Below are 18,561 nucleotides of genomic sequence, written 5' to 3'. Positions count from 1 at the left end.
TTATGAAAAGGCGGTTTGTCTTAGAATAAGAAAGCTAATGCAATTCTGAGAAAAAGAATACCACATATTGCCAATTCCATTGAGGTTTAATAAAAATATGGCCATTTAAGTGAACCCACCATTTCCAATTTCCTTAAGTATACACAGATTAACAGGGTTCTCCATAGTAAAACATCTTTACCTGACCTTTTAGAGGTCAACTTTTGTTCAACCACCTTTAAAAATAAACCTTATTCAATACAACATATGCCTACATGATATAATCATGATAAAAGCTTCACATCACTTAGAAATACCCTTACATGTATACCCCCCCCCCCATCTTTTGATTTTCATAAAAAGTCATGGTTTGAAATGTTTTACCTAATTTTATGAAACGTGTGGCAATTTCCTTGAGTCATTTCTCACACATATTTGAAAACAATCATCATTGATTCTAAAATTTGATCTTTATTTGTTTATTGTATGATTTGTACCATTTTAATTAACAAACAGACAGCTGTCCTGCTTGTGATTTCTTGTTTTCATGAAAAAAGTAAGCTAACAATCATATTTAGTGAATATCTAATCTATTCTGATTTCTAGTCTCCTTCTAACCATGCTAAAACAGTAAGTTACAACCTACAAGTTAGACATCTGCCTTAAATTAGAATTAAATTCAAACACACCCAGGTAGCTGGAGACAGAGTTGATTTCAATGAAAAAAGTTCAAATTTGACATGTTTTTCTCCTTTTTTTATGCATATATACCTTAGAAAGGTAGAAATAGGTTGTTTCTTGTTCATTTCAAAAGTAATTATCATAGCAGATGTTATTTCAAATTCAAATGTACATTTACATATCCTACATGTAATCTTAATGCAGACAATTAAATAGAGGGGGGGGGGGGGATTTTTCAATTATGTAAACACATCTAAATATCTTTATGAAATAAAAAATAAAGGAAACATAATTGCATGCTTTTATTGAAAAACAAATTTTCACAGCAATTATGAATTTCTTTAAACAGCCTTAATTTTGTTTTCATAATTTCTTATCAAACACAAACCACAACATGGCATGATGCTTTCTTCAAGTTCCATTATTGTTCATGCATTATCGGATTTAATTTGAATTACCAGTAAATAGTCTGTAGAACACAAGGAATATGCATGTGGATAGAGGTGACAGGTTAATCTCAGGAGCTGACCCACAAGAATCAACAGGTACCGGTAAAAGCCATGTGGTAACAAGAGTCTGTTTTAAACTGAAATAAAAAAAAAATAATTAGCTGTGTTTACATACATGTACTAGTAATAGCTGTGTTTACATTAAGTTAAACATATGCATATACACTGACCATGCAGTGTAATAAGTATGACATATCCCAATACATGACATAACATTTAGGCAGTACAAGATCAAAAATTTGCATATCAAGTCATAATATAATATCAAAAAAATTTCATAGGTATAAACACTTATCAAATTGAGAGAGAGAGAGTTTTAGAGAGAGAGAGTTTATTACCGTACTTATAGTGCAACAGTCAATATTTCAATTCATAAATTACAAACGAATATTACCCACCGAACAGCGTCAAAGTACATGTACTGGTATTAGCTTCTAGTATACCATTTTTTATCAATTCTACTGTGTTGTTTTTTTTGCAAATAAATTTAGCGGGGGTTTTTGTTTATTTTCTTATAAATTACATGTTTTAAAAACAATACTATGTGTAATAAGCATAAAACATGTATGAGTAAACTTAATGAAGAATTTTTAATAGATTATTTTTCACAGAATGTGGTAAATTACATGTATGTCAATCTTTATAAAACTAGCGTATATTTCGTGCGCCATAAATTGCAAGTTTTTTGTAAATATCATTTACTTGCATGATAGGTATATATGGTCTAACCAAAATTTTCTTCATAAAGCTACAGCTGTATGTACCACATGTATGTTTTGTCACAAGTATACATTTTTTAAAAAAATACCCAAATTCCAATAGTTGAAATAAACTCAACTCATTCTCTGATAAGTTCATTGTGTTTTGTGCGTGCATATCTTATTTGCCTGCTGCAACAGCAGCCAATCAGCGGTAAGCTGAATCCACAAAAAGAAAGTTTGTGTTTTAGGAGTGGGTAAATTGTTTATGCGACACTGTCAAGAAAACCACACCAAATAATAACAAGAAACATAAATATTCACTTAAATGTATTGTGTTGTAAAGTAAAGGTTTTTAACACTTATTGTATCTTGCAAAACATGTGATGACCCTTAATCATCTGTCATATATCTGATATACATGTATATGTAAAAGATGGGAGAAATAACGACAAAACAAACTGGGATTCGAACCTGGCCCTCTGAATCTCTAGTCAAGTGCTCTACCAACTGAGCTACATGTATCTGGCACCTGTATTCAAACCAGTCTGACCGTCACATTCCTCCCCCCTTAAATGATCTTCACCCTTGAAGATCACCCCTGGCAGGAGTTAACCTGTTAGTTCCAGGGGTTGGTCACAACACAAATATTGTAACAGGATGGGAGAAATAATGAAGGACCAAACCGGGATTTGAACCTGGGCCCCCTGAATCTCTAGTCAGGTGCTCTACCAACTGAGCTATCTGGCACTGGTATTCAAACCGGTCTGATCGTCACATATATAAAGAATTATTTTAAACAATGTTGTTCAATAAAAATTAACACTCGCAACCTTCAGTTTTTGTCTGTAATTAATCAATATTGGCGTGCGATCAGTTCTCACTGAGTACCATTTCTCACCAGTGCATTGTTACGTCATTTTATCAGCACATAAAATTATATACGAAAATATGATGTAACAGTGCACCAGCTAAAAATGGTCCTCGGCGAGAACTGCTCGCACGCCAGTACTGCCAGTAGTCAGATTAAAAAAAAGAGAATAAAAAATTACATTTAAATTATTAACAAGGACAATTTAAGTACACATCATAACTGCTAAACAAGAAAAATTATGTGAACTGGTAGAATGGTACGCATAGTTCTAACTTGTAAACTACATGTACAAGTACATGTACCGGGTACCCGTTGGTCTGCTAAACCTCTCTAATGATACAATGATCGGCATCTTAAAGATATTAAAGTCATGTTTTAACTCATAAGTCTGAAGTATACAATTTTATTTACTTGAAGTTATGTCTACAGGGTATTCATGACTACATTTGGAGTCTTCTGTACAAGAATATATGATATGTTTCTAATTAGACCCTGCTTTGAATTTGGAGTTGAAAATTCACAATCTGATATTTTTTTAAATAGATAAATTCAGTTACCCTTTCCAGTCCCCCATGAACCTCGAGCGAGTCTAAACATCCCTGAAACATGTAAAAATTACACGTAAGTAAACAAACACCCACACCATAACAAAAACATTTAACAGTGTGCACGTACTTACATGTACATCTATACTATATACTAAATTTTAACCAGTTAACAAGAACCTTTAAAAGGAGTAAAAGCCTCACCTTCTTCAGTAACATCCACATAAATCACACACTTTAATGTCCATCTTTTCTTCTTTATCACTCGTAGCTTATCAACGGCTGATCGTCGACAGAAGAGTGGCTGTCAGAATTTCCTCGTAAACGATTCACACGAGAAAAATATCCTCCTTAAACAAATATGTAGTATTGTTCCCTGTGCATGTTCATATGTTTCACAGTAAATTGAAAATGCATGTGTACACCGAAAGAATACACAACTTCTCTTCTGCATTACGGCTCTCTCTTTTCTACAATGCTGTTCGTTACTGTTTACATTCGGCGCGCGCGCGGGGGTTACAAACAGGGGCGCCCCGACAAATATTTGCACATAGAACGTTTAGATAATGTGTGTTCATTGAATTCATAAATGATATAGATGAAAAAAATGAAATTGAATCACAACAATTTATCTAAGACGCAACACAACGTAATGCAGTAAATGCCTGGGCCTTAAAGTGGCATTTGTTCGCTTGTGTGTCTATGTAGACATATTAACTCGTTCATGTACGATTCTCACATATTTGTTTTATGAAATTTGAAAAAAAATATAGCACAGAACTTGTTTAATTTGATACCAAATGACATTATTTAATATATTAACAATAACTGAATTAATTTTTTTTCATAAAATGATAACGATTTTTGCTATCAGAAAAATACGTGCATGAGCTGCTGACCCCTAATTATAGGGGCCAGCCCTTTTTTCTTAATTTTAAATGAAAGCTCTCGTTATTCTAAACAACTTTTGTTCTATATGTATTAACAAAATATTTTTAGTTTAAAGGTTATTACACAAAAAGCAACAAAATTTCAGCCCCAAAAAAATCTTAAACTTTGGCGATAAATAGCTCAAAAACTAACAAAGAAATTACCAACATTTTCATGCCAGCAAAACTATAAAATGTTACCGACAATTTCGCCAAATTTCATGCATCTATCATCTGTAGTTGCCGAGATCAACTCTGGACAAAAGACCCCCCAATTTTCAATTAAAGGGCAATAACTCATAACCGGAAGTGAATTTTAAAATTTTGAAAAAAACGTCTAGAGATATTAATATCATCTATGTACCCTGAAAGTTTCATAGCAATCAGACAACAAATGTTCGAGAAATCTCGTGCACAAAATTTGCGGGAAAAAAAAAAAAATAACTAGAGCAAAGCTCGTTGCAAAGCAACGAGTGGGTTTTCCGCTAATGTCGAAAGCAACGCTAGAAGTACGTCTAAGAAGCAGAGTTCTTTATCTAGTAACAAAGAAACCTAAGTACAAAAAGATAAAAAAAATCGAATGATTCTTGGTACAACTTAACATAATCCGAATGTTTTTAAGTACGACTTAACCAAAAACCCTTAACCATTTCAAGCACGACTTAACAAAAAAAAACCAATGTGTTTAAGTACGACTTAACAAATTTGACTTCATTTTAGGTACAAGTTTACTTTACCTTGAACTAACATCTTTTTTCTTAACCCAGAATGCAAAATTAAAATTTACGTAAAAAATCAATTTTGTTTAAAACATAATTCTAAGCAACTTTTTCTCTTCACTGCTTTTCAAAGGGTTGACCTTTCGTACTGTGTGCTCGTTGCGTCATTAAAGGAAGTGAACATGAAAAAATTATCAAGGGCTCAAATTTGTCTGTTTGATGTGTATAATGATATCTGAAAACCGTTTAGACAGAGCTTTCCTCAGTAAAAAGATATACCACTTAGAATAACTAATTCTTGCAATCCATGAGCGCTGCCATATTGTTAAAATCATTACCTCCCTGCTGGGTTATCTCTAAGCATCTAAGAGAGGGCAGCACTGATGCTGCCGTCAGTGAGACACATTGCATTTTTACACACGTTTAGTAACAGAGATAAAATGCCATCATCAAAATGTGAATGGAAACTTGGAAAGGAATTAAAGAGCTGTCATTTTAAACAGTGTTTATGGAGAAAGATTTTGGATCTCAGAATGATGCATTCCCATCAGCAGTTAATGTGACATGTAACTAGAATGGAATGTCCGTGGATCAGTGTTATTGTGACCTAATTTTCATTGCACTCGGGAATTTCTTGTTTATGAGTTTGAACATTATGTGTGCTACATAAATGAGCACAAAAGGTGCATTGCACAGCATCCTGACTTTTAAAAAGTGTCTTAGTCCTGTTATTCTTAAACAGCATAAACAGAACCGGCGTACATATCATCAAGATCTTATGTATAAAAAAAACAAATCAGAAAAATTTCCAGGGCATTTAAATAAAAAGTAACGGTAAGAAACCCCACCAAGAAAATGAAATTACAATTTTATATTAATTTAAATTGAAATCTAAAAACAGCATTTAATTTATGTAAACACTGACTGCCACATCTCCGTACAAACATCTGGAATGTGATGGTCTTATATTTCACAAATTAATTTATCTATTCATTTTTTGTACAAATCATAAATAGTTATCTGAGGTTCATTTATAGAAATGTACTAAATCCTTGTCTTCTCATGACAGTACACAAAACTTTTCTTCACATCAAGGCATATTTTTTCTTCGTAACTTTTATCAACTCTGTACATAAACACTGGCCTAGTTCCAACGTTGACCCAGTCACCAGCAGCAATGTGGCTTATCTACGTCAGAGAACAGATGCATGCTGGGGAATAATGGATTACCTCCATAAACCTTTCACTGAGAGTGTTAAATTGATAAAATCTCTTGATAGAAATAAACAAAAAGGTAACAGACCTCATTTTTAAGTTTCAAAAGGCTTTTAAAATTTATTAAGCAACAATTATTTTTTTCATGTTCACTTCCTTTAATTGTCAGAAACTTATCGATGTTAAGTTTACTTTACTGTACCTCTGTGAATATTTTCTATGTAAAATTACTATGAACCAGACAACATTGAAATGGTGAACATTTCAAAGGGCCCCGCTTATGTAATTTCAGAGAATTCTGCTTTGACCTTGAGCTATAACTTGAAATTTTTCCAGCTGGCATAGAACTTTTAATTCAATTTCATTCCTCCTAACATACATGCATTTTTGTTCAATCTGACCAAGATTAAGCATATTTGGAAAATAATCTACTGTCTAAAACTAATTTTAAAAAGATCTGCTATGACCTTCCAGGGCTCTACATTAACTTTTTTTCCTACTTGTCCATTCGAACAAGTGACCAAAACATTTACTTGTCCGAACTTCAACTTCACTTGTCCGAAAAATTTTCAATATTAAAGATCAAATATTGTCAACTTGAGAACTACAGTACTCTATTACTAAAATAAAATCATTTATTGATTAATACTCTAGCTATAATTAATAACCTGACTTTTTAAATGGAAACTTAAAGTGTCTTTCCTATAATTATGTACATGTATTTGTTCTATATAACATTAAACATGATTTGTCAGCTGTAGCTTTGTCATGGCAAATTACAAGACATCTTAAATTTAGCATCAGGTTTAAAAATACATGTAACGGTTATATTGATTTCTCAGCTGTTTTTTAAACTAAACATGGAATGTCATCATAGTCTATCAATGATGAATGAAACCTAAAATAAGTTACATTTCTTTCCATAATCCTTTATCTTTGCTACCTTTTCTTCCTTTCTTTTTCTTAACATATGTGTTTGGTACTTTGTAAGAACTAAGATCCACACCTTGAAAGTTGTTTGAAATTAGTGAACTTCAATCCCGATCAAGAGTAACTCAATTGCATTGCAATTTGATGTCGGGATCGAAATTCAAAATAACTAATCGATAAACTTATAACGAGACTACAGATAAACTTATCACAAAACTTTCTTTTCTTTTTTAAATGTTGGAGACTTCTTACTATAAAAAATGCACTTGTCCAGTCGGACAAGTGGTCAGCAATATTCACTTGTCCGCATATTTTTTTAACTGGTACCGGACAAGCGGACAAGCGTTAATGTCGAGCCCTGCCTTCACATTGACAGACTTGGTTCAAGGTCACTGCACGCCATTAACCAATAAACTCTGTAAAGGTAAAATATTAGCCAAATTGGGGCTAAAAGGAGAGTATATCTATGCTCTTAAAATATGGATTTTTGTGTGATCTGATATGACCTTGACTCTTCATCTACAAATATCATTCGAGGTCATTGCATATATTTTGATCAAAGGCATCATGTGGGTGAAGTATGAGGCTGAATGGAGCAAAGGGAGAGAAGATATACTCCGGACAAGGATTTTTAAAAATATAATTCTGCTATGACCTTCACAGTTTCTTTTCACTGAAAATAGGTTCAAGGTCACTACACACCCTTTCACCCTTTACTCAAACGCTCTGCTTATGTGAAGTCTGAGCCAAATAAGGGTTAGTAGAAATTATATATGCTCTCAAAAAAGGATTTTTGCATGATCCGATATGATCTTCACCCTTTACCTAGAAATTTCATGCAAGGTCACTGCACATCGTTTAACAATAGAGACACTCTGTGAGTATTAGCCAGATTGGACCAAAGGGAAAAAAGATATGCCCCAGACAAGGATTTTATATATATAATTCTGCTATGACCTTAACCTTATACCTAAAAACATGGTTCAAGGTTACTGCACATCCTTCAACCAAAGGAACCCTGTGGATGAGGTATGAGCCAGATTGGGCCAAGGGGAGAGAAGCTATGCTCCTGTCAAGCCATCTCGGATGGACAGACGGACAAATTGATCACTAGAAGGCGCCCGCATAAACATGCCTTTTTATCGAATTTAAAATAGTATCCATGCTATCTGCCCATGGTGAATAGTCATCAATATTTACAATATTTAACCAAAAAATAGCTTTTAAAAATATTTGAAAAGGTAAAAATTGTAAAAACCCCAGCAGGATTCGAACTCATGACTTACAGGTTCCTAGTAACCCTCTAACCCACTGTGCTAAGGAGTTATGTGACCATTTTTGAAAAGAAACTACATGTACTTATATAATTACACTTTATTTTATTGTTTATTTCGATAAACAATACGTCACAACATGGAAGTGTCCCATATCACCTTAAACTCGGAACACCTCTGACCTAATAAGATCGCATCATTAAATACAAAGTTTGATTTAACTCTAATTTGTTTATCATCAAGAAATTGTGCATCGCTGACAAATAAAGTTTTCTTCTGTATAATGAAATACCAATTAACTGACTATTCGGACAATAGCAAGTTTATTGTCCCACTCCACAGCAACTATTTCCCTTGGCTTTGCCTCATTAAATAGTTGCTGTCTTTGGGGACAATAAACTTGCTATTGTCCTCATACCCAGTAAATACTAAATAGGCATATAATATCCCATCCACCTACATTTCATGTTATATAACCTCCCGTTTGTAACCTTCAATTTCACTGTAAAGTCAACATATCTGTCATAGCCGCAAGTTTCACAATTTATTTCTGCTTCTCATGTACTTAAAATCAGGGGCCTTAATATTGCTTACCAATTCCAACAAGAGACATCCCTCTAACTATTGATAATCATTAAAATTCATTTCATGAATCTACGCAACAATGATAAACCTTCAAGTACAGTCACTCTCAATTTTACAAAAATATTGACGGTACTTTATCCGAAACTGTTCCTTGTACCTTTAACTTAGTACACTAACATTTTTATGAAAAGACTAAGAAAGCTACTGCAATTCTGAGAAAAAGAATACCACATATTGCCAATTCCATTGAGGTTTAATAAAAATATGGCCATTTAAGTGAACCCACCATTTCCAATTTCCTTTAGTAAACACAGATTTACAGGGTTCTCCATAGTAAAACATCTTTACCTGACCTTTTAGAGGTCAACTTTTGTTCAACCACCTTTAAAAAGAAACCTTATTCAATACAACATACCCCTACATGATATAATCATGATAAAAGCTTCACATCACATAGAAATACCCTTACATGTATACCCCCCACCCCCCAATCTTTTGATTTTCATAAAAAGTCATGGTTTGAAATGTTTTACCTAATTTTATGAAACGTGTGGCAATTTCCTTGAGTAATTTCTCACACATATGAAAACAATCATCAATGATTCTAAAATTTGATCTTTATTTGTTTATTGTATGATTTGTACCATTTTAATTAACAAATAGACAGCTGTCCTGCTTGTGATTTCTTGTTTTCATGAAAAAAGTAAGCTAACAATCATATTTAGTGAATATCTAATCTATTCTGATTTCTAGTCTCCTTCTAACCATGGTAAAACAGTAAGTTACAACCTACAAGTTAGACATCTGCCTTAAATTAAAATTAAATTCAAACACACCCAGGTAGCTGGAGACAGATCGAGTTGATTTCAATGAAAATTTTTCAAATTTGACATGTTTTTCTACTTTTTTTTATGCATATATACCTTAGAAAGGTAGAAATAGGTTGTTTCTTGTTCATTTCAAAAGTAATTATCATAGCAGATGTTATTTCAAAGTCAAATGTACATTTACATATCCTACATGTAATCTTAATGCAGACAATTAAATAGAGGGGGGGGGGGGGGGTTTCAATTATGTAAACACATCTAAATATCTTAATTTATGAAATAAAAAATAAAGGAAACATAATTGCATACTTTTATTGAAAAACAAATTTTCACAGCAATTATGAATTTCTTTATAAACAGCCTTAATTTTGTTTTCATAATTTCTTATCAAACACAAACCACAACATGGCATGATGCTTTCTTCAAGTTCCATTATTGTTTATGCATTATCGGATTTAATTTGAATTACCGGTAAATAGTCTGTAGAACACAAGGAATATGCATGTGGATAGAGGTGACAGGTTAATCTCAGGAGCTGACCCACAAGAATCAACAGGTACCGGTAAAAGCCATGTGGTAACAAGAGTCTGTTTTGAGCTGAAATAAAAAAAAAAAATAATTAGCTGTGTTTACATACATGTACTAGTAATAGCTGTGTTTACATTAACATATGCATAGTATTTCTGGAAAAAATACACTGACCATGCAGTGTAATAGGTATGACATATCCCAATACATGACATAACATTTAGGCAGTACAAGATCAAAAATTTGCATATCAAGTCATAATATAATATTAAAAAATTTTCATAGGTATAAACACTTATCAAATTGAGAGAGAGAGAGTTTGAGAGAGAGAGAGAGTTTATTACCGTACTTGTAGTGCAACAGTCAATATTTCAATTCGTAAATTACAAACAAATATTACCCACCGAACAGCGTCAAAGTACATGTACTGGTATCAGCTTCTGTTATACCATTTTTTATCAATTCTACTGTGGTTTTTTTTTGCAAATAAATTTAGCAAGGGTTTTTGCTTATTTTCTTATAAATTACATGTTTTAAAAACAATACTATGTGTAATAAGCATAAAACATGTATGAGTAAACTTAATGAAGAATTTTTAATAGATTATTTTTCACAGAATGTGGTACATTACATGTATGTCAATGTTTTGTCACAAGTATACATTTAAAAAAAAACAACCCCAAATTCCAACAGTTGAAATAAACTCAACTCATTCTCTGATAAGTTCATTGTGTTTTGTGCGTGCATATCTTATTTGTCTGCTGCAACAGCAGCCAATCAGCGGTAAGCTGAATCCACAAAAAGAAAGTTTGTGTTTTAGGAGCGGGTAAATTGTTTATGCGACACTGTCAAGAAAACCACACCAAATAATAACAGGAAACATAAACATTCACTTATATGTATTGTGTTGTAAAGTAAAGGTTTTTAACACTTATTGCATCTTGCAAAACATGTGATGACCCTTAATCATCTGTCATATATCTGATATACATGTATATGTAAAAGATGGGAGAAATAACGACGGAACAAACTGGGATTCGAACCTGGCCCTCTGAATCTCTAGTCAAGTGCTCTACCAACTGAGCTACATGTATCTGGCACCGGTATTCAAACCAGTCTGACCGTCACATTCCTTCCCCCTTAAATGATCTTCACCCTCGAAGATCACCCCTGGCAGGAGTTAACCTGTTAGTTCCAGGGGTTGGTCACAACACCAATATTGTAACAGGATGGGAGAAATAATGAAGGACCAAACCGGGATTTGAACCTGGGCCCCCTGAATCTCTAGTCAGGTGCTCTACCAACTGAGCTATCTGGCACTGGTATTCAAACCGGTCTGATCATCACATATATAAAGAATTATTTTAAACAATGTTGTTCAATAAAAAATAACACGCGCAACCTTCAGTTTTTGTCTGTAATTAATCAATATTGGCGTGCGATCAGTTCTCGCCGAGTACCATTTCTCACCAGTGCATTGTTACGTCATTTTATCAACACATAAAATTATATACGAAAATATGATGTTACAGTGCACCAGCGAGAAATGGTCCTCGACGAGAACTGCTCGCAGGCCAGTACTGCCAGTAGTCAGATTAAAAAAAGAGAATAAACAATTACATTTAAAACATTAACAAGGACAATTTAAGTATACACATCATAACTGCTAAACAAGAAAAATTATGTGAACTGGTAGAATAGTACGCATAGTTGTAACTTGTAACCTACATGTACAAGTACATGTACCGGGTACCCGTTGGTCTGCTAAACCTTTCTAATGATACAATGATTGGCATCATAAAGATATTAAAGTCATGTTTTAACTCTGAAGTCTGAAGTATACAATTTTATTTACTTGAAGTTATGTCTACAGGATATTCATGACTACATTTGGAGTCTTCTGCACAAGAATATATGATATGTTTCTAATTTTGAGTTGAAAATTCACAATCTGTTATTTTTTTAAATAGATAAATTCAGTTACCCTTTCCAGTCCCCCATGAACCTCGAGCGAGTCTAAACATCCATGAAACATGTAAAAATTACACGTTAGCCTAGTAAACAAACACCCACACCATAACAAAAACAAACAGTGTGCACGTACTTACATGTACATCTATACTATATACTAAATTTTAACTTTAACTTTTTTAAACTTTAAAAGGAGTAGAAGCCTCACCTTCTTCAGTAACATCCACATAAATCACACACTTTAATGTCCATCTTTTCCCCTTTATTACTCGTAGCTTATCAACGGCTGATCGTCGACAGAAGTGTGGCTGTCAGAATTTCCTCGTAAACGATTCACACGAGAAAAATATCCTCCTTAAACAAATATGTAGTATTGTTCCCTGTGCATGTTCATATGTTTCACAGTAAATTGAAAATGCATTTGTACGTCGAAAGAATACACAACTTCTCTTCTGCATTACGGCTCTCTCTTTTCTACAATGCCGTTCGTTACTGTTTACATTCGGCGCGCGCGCGGGGGTTACAAACAGGGGCGCCCCGACAAATAGTTGCACATAGAACGTTAAAATAATGTGTGTTCATTGAATTCATAAATGATATACATGAAAAAAATGAAATTGAATCACAACTATTTATCTAAGACGCAACAAAACGTAATGCAGTATATGCCTGGGCCTTAAAGTGGCATTTGTTCGCTTGTGTGTCTATGTAGACAAATTAACTCGTTCATGTAACGTTACGATTCACACATATTTGTTTTATGAAATTTGAAAAAAATAGGGCACAGAACTTTTTAAATTTGATACCAAATGACATTATTTAATATATTAACAATAACTGAATTAATTTTTTTTCATAAAATGATAACGATTTTTGCTATCAGAAAAATACGTGTATGAGCTGCTGACCCCTAATTATAGGGGCCAGCCCTTTTTTCTTAATTTTAAATAAAAGCTCTCGTTATTCTAAACAACTTTTGTTCTATATGTATTAACAAAATATTTTTAGTTTAAAGGTTATAATACAAAAAGCAACAAAATTTCAGCCCCGAAAAAATCTTAAACTTTGGCGACAAATAGCTCAAAAACTAACAAAGAAATTACCAAAATTTTCATGCCAGCAAAACTATAAAATGTTACCGACAATTTCGCCAAATTTCATGCATCTATCATCTGTAGTTCCCGAGATCAACTCTGGACAAAAGACCCCCCAATTTTCAATTAAAGGGCAATAACTCATAACCGGAAGTGAATTTTAAAAATTTGAAAAAAACGTCTAGAGATATTAATATCATCTACATACCCTGAAAGTTTCATAGCAATCATACAAAAAATGTTCGAGAAATCTCGTGCACAAAATTTGCGGGAAAAAAAAAAAAATAATAATAAGAAACAGTAGAATAACAGAAGGGTTTTCCGTTGAAAAACGGAAAACCCTAAATATCACAAATGTACTTTTAATTTTTTTTTTTTTGCAAAACCAGCCATATAAAGGCTCCTGAGAACATATCAGGGCGGCGATATTATTTTTTGCTTCAATTATCATTACGTTTTTCTGGCTTTTTAACGATTTTGATATTTACTTGCCAGGTTACTACATTTTAACCTAATATCATAAAAGACGCGATGAAATGGTTGAATGAAATCCGAAATCTCAAGGGAGCGAAACATCAAGTAACCGACTAAATCATCAGTGATGAAAAAATATTGATGATGAAATAAAGCGAATAGTAGGTTTGATGGGGGAATAATAAATAGTAAATGTTCATAGTATATTGTTTTAGAATTTATCTTGTATTTTTTTTTTCAGGCAGCCCGAGACTGTTATTGTTGAAAAATAAAAGCGACCTCCGTCAACATCGGATCGCTAACACCAGCAATGCCTACAGCGCTAGAATCGTTTGCTAATCTTAGAAAAATAATCCAGGCCAATGGTGGAATCAGAAGATCGTTGAGGATATTTTGGTTGTAAGTTATTAATGCAACTTTTGTGATTTATCAATGTTCGCTTCACGACTCGAATTTGCTCTAAATTGTGTAAGATATTTTCTGTATAAGATCACTTACCCAACGCAAACTGTGAGTGAAAGATAAAGGTTGATAGTTTCGTAAGGGATCCACATGATGTTTTCCTAGATTCATCGGATAGAAATCCAATGAACATTGACGATGTTGACGTCTTTGTCAAGTTAATTTTTTTCTGGCACTTTGTATTCTTTCCTTTCTGAATCTTTCATGATAAAATATTATTTCCCAATTTGTATAATGATCATGCAAAAATGATAATACTAATTTAGGAAGGGTAACATAGAAAACTGTTTTCCACCAAAGCCAATTTTGCACAGACCCAGTCTAATTAGACCAGACAAGGATTTGCACCTGGGCCCCCTTTAATCTCTAGTCAGATGCACTACCAACTAAACCTTCTGGCAGCTGCCATGTATTTGACCTTTCTGTCAATTCTTTTCCCCTAGATAATCTTTGCCTTCGAAGTTACACATTCCAAGTTCTTTCTATTGGCAAGAGTTTTGGAGATTTATGTAGGTCATGACACCAAATGATGCATATATACACATTTCTACTACAGTTATTGCTGAGATCAAAGAGATGCCGTGGACATTATTCTCCAAAATACCACAAACGTCATCAGTAAATTATCAGATCAGAAAAACCTATCTGTCTCGCACTGATCTTGGAAGTACAACTTCAAACCGTATAAAGTTTTCAAACCATGTCAATTTCACGTGTTAGTTCCAGTTAAAAACAATGTGTATTGCCTCAATTTTTTATTTTTAAGATATCAATGCGGCTGTTCCTAGGACCTCCCTAGCAAATTTTCACTGCGTGTTTTTACATAAAATATATAACGTGTAGTAGTAATAATCGTATTAAATTGCTCTTAAAATATTAGGAATGTGATTCAAAGATATTTTATTAATAAGTGAAGAGTATTAAAATCCTAAGAAAAAGTCTGTCATCTGCATGTGATTCCTTTGATCGATACCAATGTCGATACACATGTAAACATTACTATCAAAACCGTTGGGGTTACACAGAACAGCCGTCAAAATGACCTAGATCGTCTCTCTATAGGAAAAACGATCTGTAGGAATACTGGGCTGTTAGTAGAATAGAAATAAAGTTCTTGTTATCGTGAATGTTGCAGGATAACCTCCTCGGTCTGAAAATGTTGTTTGAAATATAAAAGCCTCGGCTAACGCCTTGGCTTTTATATTTCAGAACAACATTTCTCGACCTCAGAGGTTATTCTGCAACATTCACGAAAACTCGTACTTTATTTCTTAAGTATATTTAAGACATAAACAGCAATTTAAAAAGTTCAACGGGATATGAACTTGGTTGGTCATGTAATTAAATCCTATGAAGCCCGAAGGGTTTCTTAGTAGAATTGATCTTTGAACCAACTTTTTGACATTGCTGTTTATTAATTATATTAACGTTTAAGAATGGCAAATTGTTCAGAATCGTTAATATAACAATGTTTTTACGTTTACAATATTATAACCGTCAAACAAAAACACGAGCGATTATCATTGTGACGTTGTGAAAAAGTTCACACAGAATTGAACGTTTACGCTATTCTATAGGAACAGGATAGGAAGCATATTTGTAAATGTAAATATTACAATGTAAAGGTATAAAAGAAATAATGAAGACCAAACTGGAATTCAAACACAGGCCAGCTGATTCCCTAGATAGTCTAGTGCTCTCCCAACTGAGCTATGTGTACAGCTATCTGGCGCTGACAATCTAAATGGTCTGCTCTTCACAATCTCACACTGAATGTGAAAGACTGCAAACATTATTTGATGTTGCCAGCTAGTTGCTGTATGGTTTTATCACCTTTGAGGCTGTGAATTAGTTATTCAGAAGGAGACTCTTATCAAATATTTCTTGACCAATCAGATTCAACTTGATTACCTGTATGTAAAAAGTATATTAATGTACTTATCTTTTTTTCATGGTTATTTCATACACAGTTTGTTTTGATACATCATGTACATGCATTGCATAGCAAAAGGAGAATTTTGTAATTTAAGTTTACGGGGGGTATCCATTGGCGTTGACTTAAGACAGAGATATTTCGGCTAGTAGGGGGGTTAGATACACCTTATTTTCTGGTTCTGTCTCACCTAAAATTTAAAAAAAAATTTGTATCAGGGCTGATGCACTACTAGATATATCAAAATGATATATTTCAATATCTTATATTTGTTTTGTAATTGTAGAACTGATGATCTGAAGTTTGGTGACCTCAAAGGAGTGGATAAGTTTGGCAACAGATACTATGAAAACAACAGATACTTTTTTGGTAAGTGACCAAATGAATAAATGTATTATTGTATTCTTAATATTTATAAGACAAAATCTCCTTTAGATATGTACCGGTAGCTATGCAATATTGCAACCAAAAGTTCCCACCTTATGTCAATTTGTTGGAGAAATTCTAGGACATAAGTCATTTGTACTAAAATAAACATGCATTGATCTAATACTTTTAGGTAAGAATCGGTGGGTAAGATTTGCAGATAAGAAGAATTTCAATTATGATGCAAGTCAGATTCCACCAGAATGGTAGGTATTTTTTTTTTCTTGTCATAAGTACATGTATATGCATGTAACTGTTACAGTGTCTGATCAAATCTATGGAGAAAAAATAATCTTTTATTGTAGTCTTTATGTGAAAATTAGACAGACTGGGATATTTTTAAATGAGTTCACTTTCTTTTAAGTGCCATTTCAATTAAAAATATTCTAGAAGAATTTAACCCAATTTGTTTAGAATGGAGTTATTTCTTTCTCAAATGTGGCAATGACATCTTTCTTTGGTGAAGCATTTGACGTGATGTGATTTTTCTTGAGAAATAGCTTATTTTTGGAGGGCCTCGTTTAAAACAAAACTTTTCTCTTCAATACTCTCTCCAGAAATAAACATTCATGTCAAATGTTATTTGGTGGATTCATCTCCTCTAACTTGACGAAAACAAGTTGTTTAACTTATTGTATATTAGACCAGGTATTGGTTCTGAAACAGAGGTTATCCTCCTATCTTCAAGATTGTTTTTCTTGATACCATAAATTTTATTGAAGATTGAAAATGGTTTATTTAGCTCTCTTCATGACATGTAGTTGTGTTTCTGAAAGCCCTTAGCTATAGCCTAAATATTCATTGACACTTCCAAAACAGATGTTGTGGTTTGACCACGTTTTACATAGGGAACACAGTTATAATGAGTTGATGCTTACAACAAAGTGGTTTTTATTCCCAGGGACTTTTGTGCATGTTATGAACTGGACTGATATAAAGATTTTCGCTTATAACGAAGCAAAATTGCCCATCCCTGGCACTTTGTTATAAGCATGTTCACACTGTATTGTACAATTGATATGATTTTAAAATATTTTTTAAAAATAGTAGTCTTGTTTACAATTGATGTGCCTGCTGTTTATTTTTCAGGCATCGCTGGATGCACTACATAACAGATCAAACTCCTGTGGAGAAGCCCCCAGAGCAAAAAAAGTGGATGATGGAGCATGAAGAGAACTTGTCTGCGACGCCTGATGAGTATGTCCCTTACAGCACCACCCGCACAAAGATTGAAAGCTGGACCCCGCCACAGAATCGATAGAGCTTTGGCTTATCTTCATGTGTATGGATTAAAAAACAGAACATTTCATGTAAATGTACATAGAGCTATTGTTCCTGATGATGGATGTTTGTTAAATTAAAATTTTAAAAAGAATATTTCTTGGATGTGCTTTGTCTTTTTTTCTATATTAGTCGGGTGTGTTACATCATCAAATTTACCTACTTTTAATAATTTTAAAATATATATGGAGATTACAGAATTTCTTTGATTGACTTGAAACTATTTTTTTGAATAGTGTATACTAGAGCACCAAAGATAGGTGAGCAAAAAGCATTTTCTCTCTAGTTCCTGTCAATATTTCTTAAATGAATATTACCTTGAGATGAAAATATAAAGGAAAAATTGTAATTGAGAACTCAGCCAGAGAGATCAAATGTAGACTATGGGCAATGCACTATTTATTCCTTGACTGGTTATGTGAAGCAATACATGTAATAATCTGGTTTCAAATTGGGATTTATGTAGGCTAGCGTAGTATGAAAACACTTGCTGGTAAGTAAATGACAGCCAAGTGTGAAAGTGAAAAATAAAATGTGTAAAAAAAATTTAAAAATAGCCGTTTGGTCCAACCAGAGACATTAATGACATTATTCATGTCTGGTCCAATGACTCCATTATATCTTGAA

The 18,561-nt window shown here is 33.3% G+C and overlaps 1 protein-coding gene and 1 long non-coding RNA gene across 2 annotated transcripts; one reads left to right on the top strand and one right to left on the bottom strand.

Annotated features, from left to right (window-relative positions):
- Window positions 1-10,061: 10,061 nt before the first annotated feature.
- LOC128158912 (uncharacterized) lies at window positions 10,062-12,869 on the bottom strand. Its single transcript, XR_008240058.1, has 2 exons — window positions 12,473-12,869; window positions 10,062-10,362 (listed from the first exon to the last, which is right to left on the bottom strand). It is a non-coding gene; the product is annotated as an uncharacterized LOC128158912 (long non-coding RNA).
- A 1,204-nt stretch (window positions 12,870-14,073) lies between these two features.
- LOC128158910 (probable NADH dehydrogenase [ubiquinone] 1 alpha subcomplex subunit 12) lies at window positions 14,074-18,030 on the top strand. The gene is made up of 4 exons (XM_052821895.1): window positions 14,074-14,231; window positions 16,514-16,596; window positions 16,787-16,859; window positions 17,743-18,030. Exons 1-4 carry the CDS (start codon window positions 14,143-14,145, stop codon window positions 17,912-17,914), a joined length of 417 nt encoding a protein of 138 aa, XP_052677855.1. The 5' UTR covers window positions 14,074-14,142; the 3' UTR covers window positions 17,915-18,030.
- Window positions 18,031-18,561: the final 531 nt, after the last annotated feature.

The sequence above is a fragment of the Crassostrea angulata genome, chromosome 8 (assembly GCF_025612915.1).
Source record: "Crassostrea angulata isolate pt1a10 chromosome 8, ASM2561291v2, whole genome shotgun sequence".
In the NCBI taxonomy this organism is placed as follows: domain Eukaryota; kingdom Metazoa; phylum Mollusca; class Bivalvia; order Ostreida; family Ostreidae; genus Magallana; species Magallana angulata.
Note: the sequence above shows the minus strand (reverse complement) of the source record. Positions and strands in the feature narration are given on the sequence as shown.